The sequence below is a fragment of the Andrographis paniculata genome, unplaced genomic scaffold (assembly GCF_009805555.1).
Source record: "Andrographis paniculata isolate CXL003 unplaced genomic scaffold, ASM980555v1 Contig30END, whole genome shotgun sequence".
Taxonomy (NCBI): Eukaryota; Viridiplantae; Streptophyta; class Magnoliopsida; order Lamiales; family Acanthaceae; genus Andrographis; species Andrographis paniculata.
The window spans coordinates 2,491,675-2,505,718 of record NW_026137563.1 but is presented as its reverse complement, the minus strand read 5'-3'; the positions used below and the strand labels follow the sequence as shown (position 1 = coordinate 2,505,718).

The 14,044-nt window shown below is 40.7% G+C and overlaps 5 protein-coding genes across 7 annotated transcripts; 3 read left to right on the top strand and 2 right to left on the bottom strand.

Moving 5' to 3' along the window:
* Nucleotides 1-443: 443 nt before the first annotated feature.
* Nucleotides 444-3,668, top strand: LOC127246346 (wall-associated receptor kinase-like 14). 2 transcript variants are annotated; one of them, XM_051267650.1, is made up of 3 exons: nucleotides 444-1,318; nucleotides 1,730-1,804; nucleotides 1,868-3,668. In XM_051267650.1, exons 1-3 carry the CDS (start codon nucleotides 565-567, stop codon nucleotides 3,127-3,129), a joined length of 2,091 nt encoding a protein of 696 aa, XP_051123607.1. In that variant the 5' UTR covers nucleotides 444-564; the 3' UTR covers nucleotides 3,130-3,668. The 2 variants fall into 2 exon arrangements, with proteins under 2 accessions (XP_051123607.1, XP_051123606.1); XM_051267649.1 differs by having other exon boundaries at nucleotides 445-1,318; nucleotides 1,727-1,804.
* Nucleotides 3,300-5,070, bottom strand: LOC127246349 (allene oxide synthase 1, chloroplastic-like). Its single transcript, XM_051267652.1, has one exon. It carries the CDS (start codon nucleotides 5,068-5,070, stop codon nucleotides 3,460-3,462), a length of 1,611 nt encoding a protein of 536 aa, XP_051123609.1. The 3' UTR covers nucleotides 3,300-3,459.
* Nucleotides 5,071-5,702: 632 nt separating this feature from the next.
* Nucleotides 5,703-10,032, bottom strand: LOC127246352 (F-box/FBD/LRR-repeat protein At1g13570-like). Of its 2 annotated transcripts, none has more exons than XM_051267663.1 (5): nucleotides 9,879-10,032; nucleotides 9,282-9,410; nucleotides 8,370-9,203; nucleotides 8,088-8,243; nucleotides 5,703-7,992 (listed from the first exon to the last, which is right to left on the bottom strand). In XM_051267663.1, the coding sequence occupies exons 2-5, from the start codon at nucleotides 9,291-9,293 to the stop codon at nucleotides 7,708-7,710; spliced, it is 1,287 nt and encodes a 428-aa protein (XP_051123620.1). In that variant the 5' UTR covers nucleotides 9,294-9,410; nucleotides 9,879-10,032; the 3' UTR covers nucleotides 5,703-7,707. The 2 variants fall into 2 exon arrangements, with proteins under 2 accessions (XP_051123620.1, XP_051123621.1); XM_051267664.1 differs by having other exon boundaries at nucleotides 5,703-7,989.
* On the top strand, nucleotides 5,831-7,586 carry LOC127246351 (chaperone protein dnaJ C76, chloroplastic). The gene is made up of 4 exons (XM_051267662.1): nucleotides 5,831-6,184; nucleotides 6,287-6,543; nucleotides 6,639-6,807; nucleotides 6,887-7,586. The coding sequence occupies exons 1-4, from the start codon at nucleotides 5,831-5,833 to the stop codon at nucleotides 7,499-7,501; spliced, it is 1,395 nt and encodes a 464-aa protein (XP_051123619.1). The 3' UTR covers nucleotides 7,502-7,586.
* Nucleotides 10,033-11,392: 1,360 nt separating the features above from the next.
* On the top strand, nucleotides 11,393-13,804 carry LOC127246553 (type IV inositol polyphosphate 5-phosphatase 11). Its single transcript, XM_051267995.1, has 8 exons — nucleotides 11,393-11,427; nucleotides 11,525-11,693; nucleotides 11,758-11,891; nucleotides 12,743-12,819; nucleotides 12,944-13,069; nucleotides 13,156-13,328; nucleotides 13,397-13,534; nucleotides 13,628-13,804. Exons 1-8 carry the CDS (start codon nucleotides 11,393-11,395, stop codon nucleotides 13,802-13,804), a joined length of 1,029 nt encoding a protein of 342 aa, XP_051123952.1.
* Nucleotides 13,805-14,044: the final 240 nt, after the last annotated feature.

Sequence of the window (14,044 nt, the reverse complement as noted above, 5' to 3'; positions counted from 1 at the left end):
ATTTAATTATATTTTTATACTATATACAAAACAAATCTAAAAATTATTTTTGAATTACCTTTATAATTCAAAATTTAAATTAAAATTAAATTCAGAAAACCAAGAAGTTTTATCATGTGATAGATAAATGAATAATCCTTGGATTCTTCCATTTCAGACAAAAATGAAGCAAAACATTAATTCAGGTAATGTCCAATTACTCAACAACTAAGAGTATCAACATATTATGATTATGATTGAATTTCTATCTCATTATCAATCCTACACGTTTCTGTTCATATGTATGTATGCATGCATGTGAACTTGACTTCAAACCAATAAATAAATAAAATTGTTAATTTGTATATATGTCCCACTCATCAAAGTCTGAAAATAGGACAAATAAATAATATGCCAACACTAAAAAAATAAATAATGTCTCAAGTAGCCTTCCGTCGAAGCAATTAAGTAACACATAACATAACATAAGCATATATTCCATTCCTTCTTCTCCATTACCATTACCATTTCTTTTTTATTTTTTCCATCCAAATTCCGCTCATCGTCAGATGACTGCAAATCAAAATGAAATTCAAATTCAAATCCAAATTAGGGTTGCTTGATTTGGCCGGATTTCTCGCCGCCGTCGTTCTTCTGATCGGATTTGCTGCAGCCTCGCCGGAGACCTCGTGCAACGGCACATGTGGCAATCAGAAACTCCCTTTCCCTTTCGGATTCTCCGCCGGCTGCCAAATCCGGCTGAACTGCACCCCCAACGGGACAGTTCTCGCCGCCGATTTCCCGGTCCAGTCGGTCAGCGGCGACACCATTCTGGTCAACGTTCCGGCGATGTGTGGCCGTCCCCTGGAGAGTCTGCGCCGCCTCTTCACCGACAATTTCGCCCCGACCTCCCACAACGCGATCCTTCTGCAGAACTGTAAGATCGCCGGAGACCGCTGCTTCATCCCGACGACGTTGGTGGAGACCCACTTCGAGCTGCTCGATTGCAAGCCCGCCGGAAAAGGTAACATCAGCTGCTACTCCGAGGCCGACAACACGACGTCGTCGTTTATCAATTACCAGAATCTCACGACGAGGGGCTGCCGGTCCCTTTTCTCGGCGATTTCCATGGAGTCCTTCGTCAACAGCTCCTCCGTCTCGCTGGATGTTCAGACCGTCAGGATCGGATGGTGGCTCCGGGGGGATTGCCGATGCTCCAAGAACGCCAAGTGCATCCCCATTGCGCCGCCGATCGAGCCTAATGCTACCGCGTACCGCTGCCAGTGCTCCGAGGGGTTCGCCGGCGACGGGTTTCTCGCCGGCGTCGGCTGCCGGAAAGGTAATTTTCTTATACAAGTATATAGCATTTTGTGTTCCTCCCTTTTGTCTTTTTCCGTTCATTTCGCTTCTTCTGTCTCTTTTATTAACTTTTGATTTTTCTGCTAATAGATTGCAAGTTTTGACTAATAATTATAGATTATGGTGCCATTAGCCAATTGAAAATTTTACTAAAAGAGGCACAATCTTGATTTCTTGGAGGCCATAAATACACGAGTGAGGTCCACTCTCCTACAACATCAAGAAAAGGCTCCACAAATTATTACAAACAAATTCAATTTTCAAACCTACCTTTTGAAATTGGATTTAAACGCATTTACATTAATTGCAGTAAATTAACAACCATAGTCAGTCAGTCACCTAATCATGATTAAAAAGTGATCTTATTTGTTTGTCTTCAACTCCACAGCAGAACCACTCTGCAATCCATCCAACTACTTATCAGGCAAATGTGGTGGAACAACACGAGTTGGTGTGTTAGCTGGAGGTACGTTAATTTCTTAATTACAATTTGTCAATTTTCATATGGAAAATTAACTGTAATGAACAGGCATAGCAGCTGGTGCTGCATTGATGATCACCATAGGTCTGATCATCTGCTTCATTCGAAGAAGAACCAAACTCAGGACAAGAAGCAGAAGAACAAGAAATCTCTACAAGACAGCAGGAATAACAATCCCTGTCTACCCTTACAAAGACATCGATAAGGCCACCGATTCCTTCTCCGAAAAAAGGCGGCTCGGCAACGGTGCATACGGCACCGTCTACTCCGGCAAGCTTTCCGGCAGCGACGAATGGGTCGCTGTCAAGAGGATCAAGCACAGGGACGCCGGGGGTACCGATCAGGTCATCAATGAGATCAAGCTCCTATCCTCTGTTAGCCACCCGAACCTGGTCCGCCTTCTAGGTTGCTCGATCGAGAACGAAGAACAGATCCTCGTATACGAGTTCATGCCGAACGGAACCTTGTTGCAGCACCTGCAATGCGAGAAGGGGTCGGGACTCACCTGGCCGGTTCGCCTCACGATAGCTTGCGAAACGGCGCAGGCGATTTCTTATCTCCACAACGCAATGCACCCTCCGATATATCACCGGGATATAAAATCGAGCAACATACTCCTCGATCACGACTACAAGTCTAAAGTCGCCGATTTTGGACTGTCGCGGCTGGGGCTCGTCGAGTCTTCGCATATCTCGACGGCGCCTCAGGGGACGCCGGGCTATTTGGACCCTCAGTATCACCAGCATTTCCATTTGTCGGATAAGAGCGACGTGTACAGCTTCGGCGTAGTGCTGATTGAGATCATAACGGCATTGAGGGTTGTCGACTTCAATCGACCTCAGAATGAAGTCAATTTGGCGGCTCTGGCTGTCGACAGGATCGGGAGAGGGGCTTTGAGCGATATCATCGATCCGTTTTTAAAACCTTATGCGATGGATGCTTGGACTATTACGTCGGTGCACAAGATCGCCGAGTTGGCGTTTAGATGTCTTGCTTTTCACCGTGATATGAGGCCATCGATGATGGAAGTCGCCGTTGAATTGGAGCAAGTTAGGTTGAGTAAGTGGCAGAGTTCAGAAATGAGCATAATGAGGTTGTCATCCTCATGCGCTTCATCCTCGAATTCAAGCGAGAAGCCTCTGAATGTGAAGGATAAGAAGCACGAGCTCGATAGCAGTGTAGGTGTTTTCAGCAGCACGGCTTCGTTGGACACAGTGACGAATTTTTCGCCGGCCTCCATCGAAAACTCGTGGCGGAGCGATCAGAGCTCGCCGTCGTCGAGTAGTCTGTTGAGTCGGGTTATCCGGTGATCTGAAATTGAAATCTCTTGTTCAAACACACACACACACAGACACTTCTCGGGTTTTAGCAGAGAAAGAAGAAACAATCAGAAGCGTGATGAAGATGAAATTCTTGTAAAGACCATTTTGACACGCACCTTATTCTTATCTTTTTATTAAATGGAAGGTAACATATAATGTGATAAAACTTTGGACAATATATGGTATTTGGGATTGTAGGATGTCATTATACAGACAGTGGGGGCCGTCGTCGAACTAAATTTAGCAAACCTCTACAGGGAAAAGTAGCTCCTATTTGGTACTAAAAGTAGAAAATGAAGAACCCTAAATCGGCCATGTCTAGAAAGTAGCTCGTTTCAGTGACGTTATGGTGACGGAGGCGCCTAACGGCGACGCGGCGACCTCGATGTCAAACGAGTCGTAGCGCCGGAAAAGCTCGACCAGAAGCAGCCTGGAGACGAGCACGACGAAGTCCTTGCCGGCGCACTGCTTGTTGTCGACGGTGGGGCTTTCGTTCTGCGGTCCGTTGGACCAGAGGACGTGCTTCAGCATCTTCTCCCCGTCGGGGCCGATGAACCGGCCGGGGACGAACTCCTCGGCGCGGTCGAAGATCTTGGGGTCTCTGGTCGCGAAGGGCTGGAATCCGTAGAGCATTTCGCCTTCCTTGATCTTGAAGGCGGCGTCGTGCGATTCGATCAGGAAATCGCGTTTGGCTCTGCCGTACTGGGAGGGGACCGGCGGCTCGATGCGGAGGGCCTCGTAGACGACAGATTTCATCAACGGCATGTGCTCCATCCCGGCCATGGTGAGCTTGCCGCCGTTGGATTTGATGGCGGATCGGATTTCTCCGGCGAGGTCGGCGTGGAGCTTGGCGCCGCACCGGCCGACCCATTTGAGCATGTTGGTGAAGAAGATCTTCATCCCGCCGAAGGAATTGAAGCACGTGGTGAATATGAGATTGTGGCACGCCTCGTCTCTGGAAATGCCGACCTTCTCGGCTTGATCGAGGATCGGAGAAGAGTTTTGGTAGAAGAAATCGTAGAGACGCTGGTAGTCTTTCTTGATCAAGAATGGCGGCAGAGGAAATGTATGGAGAAGGCCATCTTCGATGGGTCTGGGCAGGCCAAGACTCAGCAATGGGTGCAGCTGAAACAGGACCCATTTACTCACCAGGCCCGGCCCGTCTGACCCGAGCTTTGTGTCGACCGGGTTCACGCCGTAAAACGACCGGGCCAAGAAATTGAACGCCGCCTGATCGTTAGCGGCGCCGAAGCTGGCTTTCCCGGTGGTGGCGAGTTCATTCTCCAGGCCCTCGAAAAGCTCCGAGTAGGTGTTTTGAAACTCCGGGATCACGTGATCCCGCCGGTAGGATAACAGGAAGAACATGAGCTTCTTGAGCTTGGCGTGGCTCGGCTCGGAGGGGTCGAGGTAGGACAGCATTCTGTAGCCGCCGGTGAGGTCGGTGGAGGGCATGTAAGTTCCGGTGAAGAGGTCTTTCTTCTCGACCTTGTCGGTGTCGAAAAGAGTGGGAAAACTCTTGCCGTCGAGCAAAACGACGACGTTTGGATTGAAGGAAATGCAGGGTCCCGGCGGCATGTTGGTTCTGAAGACGGTGGATTGGTATTTGTGGATTCTCGATTTGAAGAACTCGTCTCTGCCCTGGTTATAGAAGTAGTCCTGCCTGTCTTTCCATGGCCCAATTAAAGGGATTCCCCACTCTCCCGGAACTTTCCGGATCGTCAGCTGAGAGGATTTTCCCGGCGCCGGCGGGGGGTGAGTCACGGCCGGCCTTTCAGATAGGGCAGCGGTGATGACAGGCCGTCCGATCGCCGGAGGCCCACATGGCTTCAGAGATTTTGAAGAAATTGGTAGCTTAATCATCGAGCAAGTATGGGAGGAGAATTGGAAGTTGGAAGCAGCTGGAGAGGATAAAGAAGGGCAAACAGCCATTGATGAGAAGCTTTCGAGGGGTTCAGTGGTGAACGTGATGTCTGAATCTGATTGGTTTTAGTGCGCCTATAGATATACATATATATATATATAGATAGATACGCACAGCTACATCAGATATCTGGTCGGAGAAGATAATTAAAAAATGTGGAACGTGAGTAAAACAGAGGACACCAGAATAATACTAGTATTAATATATTTATTTATTATTGCAAGTGGGAAAGATGATTGTAGTTGCAAAATGGAACAATGGAAGTGTTGGACGACATTAGTAGGTTGGCAACACGTGGATTAATGCAAGAATAAAATGTGTTATTATTAATCAATTTTTTAATTCAAGGCAGTGCAAAATGTGTGGTCAAAGAGTTGAAAAGTTGGCCCGAGCTGACTCCTTGCGACCAACCAAAATGCATAATTTGCAAATTTTAAGAATAGACCAAAACGATTAGTCAAAGAAGAGGGAAAGGTCAAAGCGTTATTTCCCGGCGGGCTTCCGTCCACGTACCGCCCAAATAGTACGATTGAGTCTAGCATGAAACGTCGTCGTTTCAAATTCCAAAATTACTGTACGACAGGGTTTATCTTTTCATCGATTAAATTTTATTGCTCATCAAAATATCAGGATGGTGATGTAAAAGAAAATTTTCCTTTTGGAAAGAAAAATATCTGTCGAAAATATCTAATGAAATCTGAGCAAAGCAAATAGTATTATTATGATGTTGGAGCTTTGATTGGCGAATACCAAAAGTGAAGAAGAAAAATGCAGGCTGTCTCTGCACCATTTCTTCACTACGCTCCTTGTGCAATCTTGCCAAGCCCTAATCCCAAAACGACGACGTTTGGGGCAAACAAGCATCCCTCCTCGCCAGGTAGTAGGTGGTCTGTCGCATCATGCAGGGCCTCGTCTCCGACCACGATCACGGAATTCAATCTGTACGAACTTCTTGGTGTGGAGGCGTCTTCCGACAAGGCCCAGATAAAGGAAGCCTACAGGGCGTTGCAGAAGCGGTGCCACCCTGACATCGCCGGCCCCGCCGGCCATGACATGGCCATCGTTCTCAACGAGGCTTATGCTCTGCTCTCCGACCCCAACGCCCGTCTGGCTTACGATAAGGTAATTCGAAGCCCAGAAATGTCTGAAACTGAAACTTCCATTCTTAAAAGACCTGACCGTGGAACCTGAGTCTTGTTATTGCAACTTTGACAATCGATTCAGGAGCTGGAAAAAGTTGCAGATTTGCACGGCTACACAGGGAGGCCGATGTATTCTGTCTGGTTAGGATCGGAGCAAGAAGAGAGAGCTGTCTTCGTGGATGAAGTCAAGTGTATAGGTTGCTTGAAGTGTGCCTTATTTGCCAGCAAAACTTTCGCCGTCGAATCTGTGTACGGAAGGGCCAGAGTGGTGGCGCAATGGGCTGATCCTGAGGGCAAAATTCAAGAAGCCATTGGAGCATGTCCTGTCAACTGCATCTCGTAAGAATTCCAGTCCATTTTTCTCTCATCATCTGTAGTGCAATTTGATTGTCTTGTTTGTTTTTTCTCTCCATCTGCTGCACATGGAACAATAGAATGGTAGAAAGATCGAACCTGGCTGCCCTGGAATACCTGATGTCGAAGCAACCCCGGGGTAGAGTGAGAGTCGGCGCAGGGAACACTGCAGGTATGCGAACCTCGGATGTCTTCGATGAAATGGAGAAATTTCAGGCTAGATATGCAGACTACAGAGCTACTTCCAAGGTTGGATTGCTTTTCCAGCAATCGATGTCTATTATTTGAATCCATTTTATAACTTCTTGAAGTGAACTTTTCATTGAAGGAATCCGAGGATCAAATGGCGTCGAGAATGTCAGCTATTCAAGCGATTCAAATGATATCGAATTGGCTGTACTGGCAATCTCCCAACACAGAAGCTACACCACTGGCAGCGACACAGAATTATTCACAAGTGAGATCAAGAGGACATAACGGACAAAGTATGAAAAGGCTGAAAGCTGCTGCGGATGCGCGAAAACAAGGATCAAACCCTGCAAAACAAACAGAATCAATGATGAGCAACAGCCATGAGTATTGGGTGCCGACCTCTAATGCAATACCAGAGGTTATCAATTCAGTCTCTACCCCAAACCATGGAGCTAACCCTATTCCAAATAGGAAGATGAACCGATCAAGCGATGGTGAAGTATCAGGCCCCAAGAAGGGCTCTAACAGCCCTTTAAGATGGGGCGTACCGATTGGAACAGCCATGGTAGCAGCAGCTGTTGTTAGGTTGCACCTTGGGGAACCATCGGGTGGCCTAGAGGACCATCTCGGTGGTTCCATGGCACTAGCCATTGTTAACAGCTCATGGTCACCGGTTGCTTTAGCTGGTGTCACCTGGTACCTCATTAGCATGTATGTAGTTGAATTAGTGGAAGCATTAAGGAGAAAATGAGGAACACACCATTGATACTCCTCTCTGATGTACATGAAATATATGTAAACGCACAAATGTAATAAAAGCATCTGTTCCCAAAGAATATTGATTTCAGATGGATAATTTCCCTCTATTCTACCTTCATCATCAAGCCCTGGCATCAAGATACCAACTATAAACAGGTATCTGGTGGATTAAAGAGGAATTATGCAATTTTCAACAAGCTAAGGATCAAGATAAATGATTTCTGCAAACATGGAAGCTCTTCGAAAGCGGAGCAGATCCTTGACCAGTTCCCATCTTCCATCCGCTGAAGCTGGTCGAATGCTCATCCTTTCAAGAATCGGTGTACTTGCAAGTAGGAATTCGATAAAGCTCAGTTCTTGCCTCATTCCAGTAATTCCGACAATCTTAATAAGCCTCAGTTGACTGAAAGTGATGCTATGAAAATTTTCCACTGTGTTAGCAGCTGTTCTAGTGGTGCTAGCTTGTTCATCTGTGCGAGCCTGCTTAAATTCAGGATATCAATAATATGATACTAACAGACATCATAGGATGAATAACAAAATGTGTGGCACAAGCCATATGTTGTAAGAAAACTTACTAACAGCTCAAGCTCCTGAAGGTTGGGAGCACTTCGGAGAAGACAAAGAGCAGCCAGATTCTCATCTGTGTCATTGCAGTTAATGCGTAGGGAAAGAAAACTAAGATCGTTGCAAGGTTTAGGTAGCTTCCCAGGTATCGATCCAGCAGCTAAATACTAGTGAAAAATGTGGTGAACATTAGAAGCAGACAAGAAATATATCTAATAAAAAACGCAACAGCTACAATAAAAAGCAACAATAGGTGGCTATCTTTCCAAATACATAATTAAAAGCATACATACCTTCAAGAAATAGCTCTGGACCTCAAGCCTTTGAATGTGTGGTAGACACGCAAAAAAGTTGATCATATTACCAGTGCAACCAAATGCAGTGATTCTTTCATTGCCCGTGTTCACGTACAGGCCAATAGAGACGACAGCCAGGTGGAAGGTGTCTTGGAAAATAACATCTTCAAAAACACCCCCAACATCAAAGAAAAGGAGATTAGGACATCGAATATTGAGAATGGCAAAACCTTCAAAGTTCATCAAGGTAAGGCGTTCAAGTAATGGGCAGCTAGATATCATATGTTCAAAGGACGTTTGGTCCATGGTGATATGCTGAAGATCAAGGCTCTTCAAGTTTTTGAAGCCCTTGAAATTAGACGGAGGCTTCAAGAGGCAGTTAAAAAGTTCCAAATGGTTAAGGCTTTGGAAGAGGTACACGCAAGAAGGAAGCTTGTACCGATGACCTTTCCATATTTCAAGTATAAATTCCTTCAACGAACCCCTCGACAGGAATAAGATCCATCTATCAATGTCGGATACACCTTGAAGATCGCGATGAGAGAGCTTAAATCTGTGTATGGGGCTCATGTGAAGTAATAGGACATGATCAACAATACTCACTAGTTTATTTTTAGCAAGGGTCTGATCTTGGCAAGGGACCAAAACAGTTTGATTATCAAATACAAGATAAGGAAGGGTAGCCCATTTGTATCTCCACTTTGTTGATAGCACGCTTGTCCGAACAGCATCCCTTAGCGATAAATGCGACAGAATTTTGTCTACAATATGCTCCGGCAAATTGCTAATTCTATCCACGTCGCAAGGTGGCTCGGGTGGTTCTCTTTGCTTCTGTAAATTGCAAACAAACAACTTCAATACTTTCAAGTTTTGCAAAGGTAAAATTTAACTGGATTTCTTCAAACTTACCATATTACTCATGACAATGGAAGGAAGAGTGCAGCAAAGAGTCTAAAGATTGTTAAAACCTCAGTCAGAATCCCTGTTTTCGACGGCTATGTTTTCTTGTCCGCTCCATTAAAGCACAGGATCATGTAACTAACATTGCGAAATGAACAAACCTTATCATGTATCAGAAATGAAAATTAAAAATTCATGTCTAAGTCCTTCGTTCCTAAAAGAAAACAGTCACAGGCAATAATTTCAATAGTAATTAAGACCGAAACCCAAGAATTTCATCTCATGGTAGCATCTAATTCCGAGCCGCATATCGCAAACAAAAGTATCTAAATTTGTGAAATTAATTCACTGACGCAATTATCAGCAATCAAAATAGGTTTAAATCAGCATAAGGATTGATTATTTACAGAATTCTTTCCCATTTCAAAAATAACAAAAATCTCCGCCAGCTCGCATCAATTCGATGACTTCATTTACCAAACTATTAAAGAAACAGAAGTCCCGAAAAAGGGTTTATCAATGTTGATATCAATATTATTTCTTAAAAAAAAAAAAAAAAAAAAAAAAAAGAGCACGCAAGAAATGAGATAAAAAGCAGAAGCTTACTCCAAGCAATGAACAAACACCAGAAGGTTCAAGAAAACCTTGAAATGCCTTGCAGCAGTCAAAAAGACAAAGTTTTTGGTAAAAAAGACGAAGACGAAGGATGGTTCTCCTCCCCGATAAATCGTGTTCCCAAATACAATTGAAGCATGTGAGAAAACGCGCTTACTGAATAAAGTAACCAAAAATCGCATTTCAGTTCAACTAAGCACATCGCAAATTGTCGGTAAGCGATTAATAATAAATAAATCATTAGCATTATTGGGGATCTAATTGGACTCCAATAAATTATCCATCAAGGCCCAATTAGCAGCTGTAACAATTATTGTGAAATCATTTTTACTTAAGAGTTCGTAATTAACGCCTCAAATATTTTAGATAACAAATATTCTTTCTTAAAATAATAATATATACGATGAGGACAGAAATACTAAAATGTGCAGTGTTCTCTTAACTCGGCTCATAAATCAAAAGTTAAATAAGGTTGTAATAGAGACGCAATTTATCATTATGAATAATACACAATATACTTCATTTCTTTACATGTTTTAGAAAGTAACTGATGTCACTATTTGTTATAGATTTAAATTTATTTTTTATTTTTTATTTTTTTTTTTATGACGTGGGAATCTGCGTTCGCCACCCGAAAGGCCCGACGAATCATGTGTGACAAATGACGTCAAGGGTTTGAACTCATAACCTCACCGTCACAAGTCCCACTCCTACACCACCAGACCATCCCTTACGGGACCAATATTAATTTTATATTAACTTGGCAAGGATTATGACTAAACTTACAAAAAAAAGTCTTACAATTTGAATATCAAAATCTTTATAAATGTATCTTAGAAATAGGAAGAAATAGGTCTTTTTCTTAAACCAAATTTTACCGTAATTTATTATTCGAACTCTACGTTTTTCGAAAAAAATATATATTTTTTTTTACAAAATATCTCATCAAATATTATTTCAATATCAAATATTAAAATAACTTTTTCCCAAACTCAATAATAAGTATACTATTTGGATAATATTGTGTGTTTCTTTTGATTCAGTTTAAAAAAAAAAAATTAATTTAAATTTGATATTAAAATAATGTTGGATGGAATATTTTAGAAGATGAAAAAGTGTTTTTTTTAAATAGTAAATTAGAGAAATTTAATTAAAGAAACATAGGTTGATTTGAAGTTTGATTCGTTGAATCCCATAACAAATAATAATGTCAATGCCCCTAAACCTAACTTGCTGAGAAAAGTGGGTTATCATATGACCATTACACACACACACAACACAAACCATGACGACATATACATTACATACACAATACACATATATATATATTATATTATATATACTCTCTCTCTCTCTCTCTTCCATCATCTGACTTGTTCTTCCTTCCTTCCTTCCTTAACCCATCCCTAAAAGCTAGGCAATGAAAATTTGTCTTATATTGTTCTTGAGTTGAGTATATATTAAGTGTCATCTCGCCAAGTAACGAAGAAGGGAGAATTATTATTATGGATGGATTCTGTGCACCAATTTCAGGCAAAAGGTAATTAGCATAGCATTTCTGAAATGAATTTTAATTTGCTGCTGTAAGAAGATGATCTTACCTAGTACGTGTAATTGATAATTAATTAATGGAACAGATTTAGTAAAAAAAGGATTAAGCAAACGGCGGCGGGGATAGTCGTCGACAATGCTGCCGCCGCCGCCGCCGATTCGTCGTACGATGGAATCAAAACCGTCGATCTCGACTTGTCTGATTCCACCTGCCATCTCTGCATTTGCATAGTCACGTGGAACATGAATGGACAGGTACTTAATTAATTAATTACATGCATTAAGTAAATTAATTAATTAATTAATTATATTGTTGAAGGTGAGGTACGAAGAGTTAAAGAGGCTTGTGGGAAACGACAGAAATTGCGACCTCCTCGTAATCGGATTGCAGGAGGTCCCGAGGACCCGCAACGTCCTGCAAATGTTCGAGAATGCCCTCCATTCTTCTCACTTGTAAGAAGAATTAATATCATAATAATACATTATTAATATATTTGATTATCAACGAATAAGAAATATATATGTGGCTAAAATTTATTGTGTTAGTAACAATTTGATTTCCTACCGTGTCTTACCATCTAAGTTTCTGACATTTTGGTCTCTCCATTAATCATTGCCAAGTTGATGACATTTCATACATATATATATATATATATAATTTTCGTTTAATTCTATCCATTTTCTTGAATTCCAACCAACTTCTTTATTACACGATACATCTTAGAATTTTCTAAAATCATATATTATTTGACTATTTTGCACCATGTGGGAATAGTTGATTGTTTGGATATTGGATTTTGAGATTGAGTTTTAAAAAATAGAAATTTGAATTTAAATAGAAATTTGAATTATGATATTTAAAATGTAAAATATAAATTTTAGTATAATATAAAAATAAATATTTAATTCTATATTATTTAATAATGAAAATATAAAAACAACAAACAAATAAACAAAACAAAACATACCTAAATTTTTTTTTTTTTTTTCTGTAAAATATAGTATAGTGATATATGCACTTGTGAATATGAAGTCATAAGTTTAAATCCTATTAGGTTCAACTGAGACTTGTTGAATTTTTTAAATTAATACAGTAAAATAAACATCCGTATTTAAAAAAAAAATTAAAAAAATGAACTCGTAATTTATCTTGAAAAAAAAGTGTATATATATTTTATGTATATAGTATTATTTTATAATATTAATAAAAATTGTGTGGAAAATCAAGCCATAAATACATTTCACATTGAAACTAATTAATAATTTCTAAAACGTAAGAATCATTTCTTTCAATGTCATGTCAGGCTATTAGAAGAAGCAGTGATGCAATCTTTACACCTATACATGTTTGGATCCAAGAAATGCAGCATCTATGTCAAAGGTAAACTATAACTATAGAATATTCATTACTCCAAATATCCAAATATATGTATTAATTTAATGTAATCTAGAAATAAATCATCAATGTAATTAATTAAATTAAATTGATTAATCCTCCTCATCAGACATCAAAGTAGACAAACAAGGAGTTGGAGGTTGCGGAGGACTAATTGGGAGAAAAAAAGGAGCAGTGGCAATCAAAATCACCTACAAAGGCATTCCCATGATCTTCATCTCCTGCCATCTTTCTGGTATATATATACTACTACACTATTATATATGATTAAATAAATAAAAGGCCATGTGAATTAAATTAATTATTTAAATCGCATTGCAGCACATGGCCACAAAGTTGGAGAGAGGAATTCAGAATTCAGACATTTATCCCAATCCTTATTCGCCAAGAACTGGAATCCCCAAGTCACTGTTTGGTTGGGAGATCTCAATTACAGGCTCCAAGGCATCCAAACCTTTCCCGCCAGAAATCTCATTGGAAACAACCTTCATCGTGTAAGTTCGCCCCCAAACACGCCCTAATTAATCATATTATAAATATATAATTAATTTAAATATTGCAGCTTCTGACTTGCAAAGACCAGCTCCTTCAAGAAGCCAATAAGGGACAGGTCTTTAATGGATACTGCGAGGGCAACCTGTCCTTCAAACCCACTTATAAATACAACGTTGGCACCAGTGACTATGATACCAGCTACAAGGTTATCTAATTAATTAATTAAGATAATTATATTTAAACAAATAATACAGTAATAAATCTTTTGATTTGCTGACATGATGATATATGAGCGCAGGTAAGAGTGCCAGCGTGGACAGATCGAATACTGTATAAAGTAGAAGACAAAGACGTAATAAATGCAAGTTTGCATTTGTACGAATCTCTAGACGCCATTCATGGCTCTGATCATAAGCCTGTCAAAGCTCATCTTTGCTTAAAATTCAACAATAATTCTTGTCTCAAAACCAGATAATTATATATATATATATATATCGCCTACTGATTTATTTACTTTTTCAATTTAAATCTTTTGAATGATGTGTGTAATAATTGCTTGCACATGTATATGTTTGTATAATCGGATGAGAACAATTCATATATACACAAGTTCAGACCAGATATATCAGTACTGTAGGGACCAAATAACAAGGACAATTTCATGATCGAATTCAATGACAAGAAACTGCAGCAATAATAATAAATTTGTAAAAAC